At 42.0% G+C, this 8,467-nt stretch overlaps 1 protein-coding gene across 1 annotated transcript in view; it reads right to left on the bottom strand.

Moving 5' to 3' along the window:
• Window positions 1-3,930: 3,930 nt before the first annotated feature.
• The window catches only part of xylt1 (xylosyltransferase I), a 75,358-nt gene continuing 70,821 nt past the window's right edge, over window positions 3,931-8,467 (bottom strand). Inside the window, exon 11 of the mRNA XM_076728664.1 lies at window positions 3,931-7,212. Within this exon, the coding sequence (XP_076584779.1) occupies window positions 6,890-7,212 (323 nt within the window). The 3' untranslated portion in view covers window positions 3,931-6,889. The remainder of the gene's footprint in view (window positions 7,213-8,467) is intronic.

Below are 8,467 nucleotides of genomic sequence, written 5' to 3'. Positions count from 1 at the left end.
TGTCTGTGCTGGAGTTAAAATGATACTGTTATACTGTTTCCTGGAGGAAACTCTTAGAAAGTTTTATTGAAACATTCAGCACGACTTGTCTTTTTTTTGTTGATGTGATGAACAGTATTTTACCTGCTCCACCTTAAATACACTCATTTAGAATCTCTTTTGAATAACATTCATCTAGTTTTCCATTAGTAGTTGTACTAGTAGTCGTCTCCTTTACAGGTGCTTGCAATATATTTTAGAATAAACATAGTTTTCTTTGTTATTGTCATCGGTTTTGATATTTTGCAGTCAGTGTACCGTGAGGATGCTGGCTTGGTTTAAAGATAAGTTTGACTGCAGAACATTTTTGCCAGCTGGGATGTGAAAATCTTGATGCTCAGTATCTCAGAACTGCAGGCTACATCGAGGGTGAGGCATGAGAGGTGAAATCAATCATCAAGTATCTCACTATTAGATGCTGACTTTGTGACTTTAAATATAACCTATTGCCTATTACGTTGGATTTAAGTAAATGTTATAGGAGAGGAGTGATGCACCACACCATGTACGATACTGTGTTTGACATTTCCATAATTCCAGCAGGACAGCAGAAAGATGAGGACAGGAGAGAGAATCAGAGACCACAGAATAATTTCTAACAAAGAGGACACATAAGATGAGACTCTCGTCTGGAGACGAGTGGCAGCATCGTCCAGAGCCCCAAAACGACGTGTTTATGTTCAAGTGACAAAGCCCTCGAGCTTCCACAATTATTATGATGGGAGCAAAGCAGGAGGTGAGTTGATGGTACTGCAAGCGTCAAAGTCCCAGTAAGAATGAGGTCAGGGCGGATGAACGGATTCATCAACAAAACATTGGATTTTAACTCGATAGACCGCTGCGTGTTTCCTGTTTCCAACCGACAGTCATTGTAACCATGACGCCAATGGTCCCCTAACTTTAATGAAGTAATAATAATACTAATAACTGTATTTATGTAGCTTTACAAAGACATAAAACCAAGAAATGCCAGATGTGTTGTTGGCATCCAGTAGTCAATCAAGTAGTCCTTTCAACCCAAACCACATTGCTTCAGCGGGTGTGGACGAAGCACATTTAGCCGTTTAATGTTGAGGACTAGCTGCTTTGTAAAGGCAGAGGACCAGAGTTTATCACTGTGTGCAGACTGCAGTGTAAACTGGTTTCCAAGCTGTTTAATTTTAATCTACATAACAGTATTGTCATGTTAAACTGAGGATTTCTCATTTTTAATGAATCAGCTGATAAGAAGATAAGATCTGCTGCCCTGTCAATATGATACTTTAGGGCTTTTTTTTTTTTTTTTGTTAAAACCCAAATCTCCTATGATAGTGAACCAAACTGACAATTACACCAAACAAAACGCTCAGTGCCACTCACGAGTCGCCAGCATTAGACTGGCCATACTCTGTATTTTTGTTATTGTCAACAAATTCTGTGAAAAGACGGAAAACAACAGCGTGTTATTCCCTCTCTCAGTGCTTTTTTGGTTTTCATGGCATGTCTGTCTGATGTAAGCCAAAAACCCATCATCTTACTGAAGGACATAAATCTTCAAAGACAGGTCACAAATATACTGCATGCTTTCATTAAGAAAAAAAGGCTGAAAAAGAGCTAATGAGTGTTTACGGCAGCAGGACGTTGTAGCCGTAGCTCTTAAAATAAACTGCCGTGCAGAAGTTCACCATAACAAGGAGACATGTCAGCCAGCGCAATGGTGCCGATCACTGATGTGTTTCATTAATGGAGGCATATTTTTTCTTTGTCAAATGAATTTATATTTTTTTGTTCACCAGAAATTTAATATGACACTGAAATCTTTAAGGATAATAATTGGTAAAACTATACATTTTACACATTATCTGTATTAGCGGTTAACATGGGTGTACCGGATGTTATTTATCAGACAGTCATTTTTTTCCTTTCACTGTGACTCATAAACATGCCTTCCTCTGCTCGCCATGTGCACACGGCCATGTTATGGTAGTGACAGAGATGCCTACTATCACCGTTATTACGAGCTCTCTCCGTTTCAGGGGTCCTAATTAATCAAACAGCATGTGTGTCAGTGAGCTAGAGTTAAAAGCTGAAAGTGATCATCAGAGTGTTTATCCGCCATTAATCCGAGTCATTTCCTCCCAACATCAGCAGGGTAGTTTTCGGTGTTTCACATCGCAGTCAAACAAATGAACACCGCTCATCCTGCTGTGGGAGAAGCCAGCAGCACGAGGATGCACATTTCCGTCTTAAATGACACACCCACACAGGCATGTGGACTTGCACGCGATGTTTTTTGCTTCCTCACTGACTTGCTTACTCAGGAAACGCACGCACCCACACTTGCACACACGTAAGCTTACAGCAGAGTAACTGAGGACTAATTAGGCTGCCTGTCCCATGTCTTATGGGACAGTAAATGGGATCTGTTGGCACTGTGGTGTTCCTTTGATCTAGGCCTGTCAAACACTCAACAGTGCTGCGTTGTGGTAGATGCCCTCTGGGAAACACACGCACACACACACACACACACACACACACACACACACACACACACACACACATCCGCAGATAAAGAGTGAACTAAAAATTAGGGTTTGTTTGTCTACCTATTGACAGGACTGTGCTTTTGATCTCAGACGCTGTAAGCAGAACAAGTGTATCTGCACGTCATAGCTGTATTTATGGGTGAAGAGTAAGACTTGGACCGTCTCATTTATAGGAAGTTAACACGTATTTGCAAAGCTTAAACTCTCTCTGTAGCTGCATGGTTAAGAGCTGTGTTTTTGGGGCGAGAATCTCTGTGAGAGAACAACTGTTGAAGCTAATTTAGTGGAAAACATATGGGAACAACTAGCTGTACCCACAGTTAACAATTCAACTACCTCAGTTTGACTGAGGAAAATACTTAAGCCATGAAGTGATGGTTAAAGGCTGCAATTATTTCCAACTGGGAGCCGTTCAGAGATTGGAACATCTTTCTCAAACAGATTTTTTATGATTTACATCATATTTATTGTGCATGTAGTATCATTATTTTAACGATGAAAACATGGATACTCTGTTTGTTTGTACAGCTGTTATGACAGTGTGTTAACAAACTGTTTCTCACTTACAAATCCAGCAGACATTAGCGTTCATTTAGAGTCACGTCCCTGATCACCTTGCAAATCTAAGTCTAATATTCCTTTTCCTTTTGAGCTCTAGTTTGTTCTCCACCACCTCCAGAGGTAAACATCTGGCCCTTCAGCTGTTAAATGCTCCACTGTGTTGGCCAGCTAGTGGCTAACTCTGTCTGTCTGCTGTTTGCTCCTGAACAGATACTGTAAGTTTATTGGAGTGTTTTTGCTGAACACAGCTGCATGCGACAGCTGGAAACAACGCTGATGAGAGCGGTGAGACTAAACCAGTACGGTGAAGTTGCAGGCTGTAAAACCAAAGCAATGAGCTGGAAGATAGTAAAATGCTCCTTAAAGTTGAGGGAAACTGCAGAGTCAGGTGATAAATCTCTGTGGGTTTGAAACTATGAGCATCCGCTGTCACAGTTATTAGTTATTTGATCCTTTGTGAAGCTTGAATAGAAGACATCCTTCCAGTCGTTTTGCTGAGCCCGTCTGGTATTTTGAGACACATAAGGAGCTGAAACAAACTTAATGTCCCTCCACTAACACTTTATATGAATATCCCTGACATTAAAATGATAAAAATAAAATTAAAGTTTAATGATCCCTGTGAGTGAATAAAAATATACCATATTAAAGGCATTATATTACCCAGTTAAATGGACTGCGGCTATATTTGCAAAGCAACGTGCATTTAATAAGCAGCACCAGAGTAATGGTGGAAAGATGCTTCAGCAGGCTTAATGCTTTGTTATCAAGCACAACACGCACACAACTATATTACCACATGAGCTGTTTTTCCATAGAATTTTATTTCCAAAAAGCAGTCAGAGAAAAGTAAAACAAGCCAGTCAAGTACAACAAAACAAATCCCCCAAAGGGAAGAAATAAAAATAAAAGCTGATAAAGACAGAAGGCCTGATGATATATACAACAGCAGACATCTTTTTTGGTGTTGCAGTACCAGTGAATCACTCGACAAACTCATGGTATTCTTCACGTAAGATCCAAACAAATAACAAAATAAGGTGTTTTTCTTTTAATGGACAGAGAAGGTTCTAAAAGTCAGCTAAGGCACACAGAGCCTCCCCGGAAAAAAGGTAACGGGGGAAACGTCAGTTCAGAGAAATTTGTGCAACGGTTGCTCAACAATACATTCCAGCGAGAACAACAACAATCTGGCATGTGATTTTCTCTGAGAGGCAAAGAGGACAAGGTTGCTGTCACAGCTGTCCATAAACACTGAAACAGGTTATGTATTTTGATCAATAAACACCATCAATTCACTTTTTGTGCCCAGTTATTGACACTTCAAAAACTCTTAATAATTCAATGTCATTTTACCACATCTGTATTTACATGTACAATACCTTTTCAACAATAGTTCAATACAAAACACCTATGTACATCTTCTTCATTTGTTAATCATTTTGTTACAAAATAGGACTTCCACAATGAGTTTACATTTATTTAATTCACCTTTTTCCAAAACTGTCATTGAGCTTACATAGTAATATGTATTGTGTAAAGTAACTGTTGTGAGCACGGTGGCACTGTGAGTGAGAAGGTGGCAGCAGAAGCCGGCCGGTGGGGAACGAAAATAGTCCTTTACAACCCATCCCCAGCAACAGTGTGGATTTGAGGGAAGGAGTGATAGCAATTATAATCGACACATCTGACTGAGAGGCAAGGTGAACTTGACATTAATGAGCAGTAATGTCTCTTAATTAGCCTGTGCAAAAACACTCACTTAGCTCGTGTGGTGGCTAAACAATGTTGACAATCGCAGACTGAACTCCTAATTGGCTTCAAATGAAACTTATTTCAAAGTAAAACAAATGTGCGCCCGTACCTCTTGTTCAGGATGTGTTGCAGTACAGTGCTACCCTCCGCGCAATCAACTTGTCCAGAGATTGTCTTGATGGCAGAAAGGGGACTTCAAATGTAGATAGATTTGAAAAGGTGCCGTAGACCCGATCTAATACATGACGCATTTTGCAATCAAGAAATAAGATAATATCGAGTTGAAATTTTACATTATTGTCACAGCATGAAGATCACTACCACTGACTATCATTCTGAAACTGACAGGAACCATGAAACACCAAAAAGCACAGTTTCTCCTTCGATGTCCAGACGTCGTCCGATGTGTTTGGTTGTGAAGAGTGTCCTTGTTCACCTTCTCTGTTTGGTGAGGTTGTTTGGTAGCTGACCGCTGACCTCTCAGGCCAGGGTGGCTTTCTCGCGATGCACTTGGCACACAGCCATGTAAGAAACCGAGACAAGAAGATCTATTCAGACAGGACAACACGGACTAACACGCAGGTGCGGGCCATAAAAAGGTACAGTATAGGTTTGGGGTGTTGGCCTTTGTAAATAAAGGCGGCTTTCTTTACAAAAAAATATTTATCATGCTGCCAAGGCAGCGTCGCAGTTATTTAGTCACTGACTAAAAATATCAGTATTAATATAAACTTATAAATAAATAGCGACTCATGGACTCACCCCCCCTCCCCCCATTCACACACTTTTTCAGACTTCATGTATAATCATGTACAACACTGTTACTGAAATGACTGGAAGAAGTGAAAGAAAAAAAAAAAGACAACACTGAAAACAAGGAGGAGAATTTTAAGGTCAGGTTGAGATCGTTTCAAGTTTGAGGCAGGTTGATAAGAAAACCGAGACGGACAAAACAATTCTCTCTTTGTCCTCTGCCTGTCACAACATCTGGGTTTGATTCAAAAAAAACAAAAGTAAAACCTACACTAGGTGAATGTTAAGTCTTAAAGTACTATCGTACAACAACCACAAATGAAGCATTCATGAATTCAGAACACTAAAACGTCTACATTAAGTTTCTATTATAATCCAAATAGGTTTAATTATTCTGAGAAGGCCTCTGGATTTGCATTTCTCTTTTTCCGTATTTACCAAATGTGACTGCAGCAGATGTTTCGCCCAGCCGCAACAGTTCCACATCCTGATCAGGCACTGAACTGAGAGAAGTTGTGCTGCTGTTGCTGATTTATTCCGCTGATTTACAAACGGAGTCACTGAACTATCAGAGACTCGAGAGTTTTGAAGTAATTGGCTTTAATAATGCTAAAACATTTGTTGTTCAAAGTTTGGGGAAATTTGCTTTTAATAGTGCTGCATTCGAGTCGTATCAAAATAACTGTTCGGGCTTATCTGAACATTCAGATATCTTATTGTGTTTATGGTGACACACACTTAAGGAGGCACGTTAAATTCAGTACCAGGCCACCTCCTCGTATACGTGTCTTCCAGCTAAGGCCTTTTTGCAGCAGAGCTTCGTCTGCTACCAGTGTCGACAATCCACGCTCGCATGACCGCTGTGCCCCGCGCAGGGCTTTAAAAGCCGACTTCATAATTCATTCAGCAGCAAAATAAATGCTCGAAAACTGCAACGTTTGATCACAGTAAAACTCAGCCATGAGAAGAGAAAATAAATACACTGAGAAACTGAAATAGCAAAGCCAGCATAATCCCCTAAAAGGAGGAACCCCGTGGGAGGATCTTAAACATCATTCTCCTCGCTTTCTGTCCACACACCCTCACTGACCTCCCCCCCAAAAAAATCCACGCCTTCTTTTGTTTCTTTCTTTTACACACAGAGAGGAAGAACGTTGTTCCTTCCTGCACCTGCAACAAACCCCTTAAATAAATAAAAAAAAATCAACAGTGAATCTCCTGTGCCGTGGCCTCCTGTCCAGCTGGAGGCCTCGCTGCTACCTGATGCGCCCGTCTGCGCGCGGTGCTCCCATTTGGGATTTGGGGTCTGGGCAAAGGGAGCTCCAACGGTTCTTGGGGCAGGCCTGCATGACGGGGCAGGCGGTAGGGCCGACAGCGCAGATGTCAGCTGCCTCCCACAAGTCGCCCACCAGGCTGTCTACCCAGCGCTCCAGCTCCGGGCCGGTCAGGGCCGCGTTCCTCTTCGCCTGCTCCACGTAGCCCAGGCTGACAGGGATGTTGAGCACTGGGTTGAGGCCATGGAAACTCTGCTCCATGTAGCTGTTCTTCGCTGGCCCGTTGTGGAGCTTCAGAGTATCCTCTGGAGAGACGTGGGAAGGAAGAAAGAGAGAATGGAGAGGGGAATAGATGATGTGTGGAGAGTTGATAATCAGTGGTCAGACAGAGAGAGGGGAGGATTGTAGGAGTGGAAGAGAGTTGAGGGGAAAGGCAAAAGGGAGACATGAATGTTAAAATATCAAAGCAGAGAACGTGATTTGTTTTATTAGTATCTGAACAGCTTAAGGTTGCTGATTTGCTTGGATTGATTTTCACCGCTGGACTCCCTGAATCTCATTCCTTGATGTGGTCTGTCAGACCACTGCAATGCTGACTGTTCGGAAACGGTCACAAATACTCAGACGCGCCCTCATTCTTTCTTCCCATGACGGTCAAGCTCGGCAGGAGGACAGAAATCGTAGACACAACTTTAAACACTCTCCCCACCCTGATCACCACTGAAGCTGTAAATTCCTCACTGGCCCTCTAACTGGGGCGCGAGCCATCCTTTGTAAGCATGGCTGAGCAGACATCGGCGCTTTCATGCACTGGTGACAGAAAGATGCAGTCAGACATGAGGTGCTCCACCAGGCAAGGAGATGTCCGTCCTGTGCCAGCTAGCTTTGCAGTACCAGAGTGTGTTATGAAGTCGTGCATCTGCGTAAAGTTTTGTGTTTGTGTGTGAAAATGTGTAGTGTGTGCATGTGTGTGTGTGTGTGCGTGCATGCGTCTGCTGCTGCCAGAGTGGGTGGAAGGCCACGCCATAAAGTTTTACTGGCACTGCATGTAGAAGGGAAACCTGGTGCCAGGCATGGCAGTAAATTAAAGATGTGTGGATGGAACAGCTAAGGCGAAAGCACACACACACACGCAGAGTAAGACCAGCATACGCATGATTATTACCGTGACCACTGTGACCACAAGTGACAATTACAGTACGTCCGAGCACTAAACTTGGCATGTTTTACTGCTGTGATGAAATGATTGAAATGTTTATCTGTTAAATGCTAAAATGGGGTCTAACAGTGGGTTAGAGGAGTCCTACAGTCGGTGAACTGACTCGATAATGCCAGGTCTTCAGTAATATCTATGTAGTTTGCTAACATTAGCCACTATAATCTATTGGTCGTACCAGACCACACAGGCTGTACCTGAATGTACTGAATTGAATAAGGGTGCATTAAATTGCTTATTTGAATGTAACTGTACACAATCTTCCTCATTAGTGAGAGGAAGATTGTGTTATTTCTAAATGAAAAAGTTCCAGCCTTGCTTTAAATATGCAATTACAGGAAAAA

This window comes from Chaetodon auriga, chromosome 4, assembly GCF_051107435.1.
Source record: "Chaetodon auriga isolate fChaAug3 chromosome 4, fChaAug3.hap1, whole genome shotgun sequence".
Taxonomy (NCBI): domain Eukaryota; kingdom Metazoa; phylum Chordata; class Actinopteri; order Chaetodontiformes; family Chaetodontidae; genus Chaetodon; species Chaetodon auriga.
This window is presented reverse-complemented; position numbering and strand designations above follow the sequence as displayed.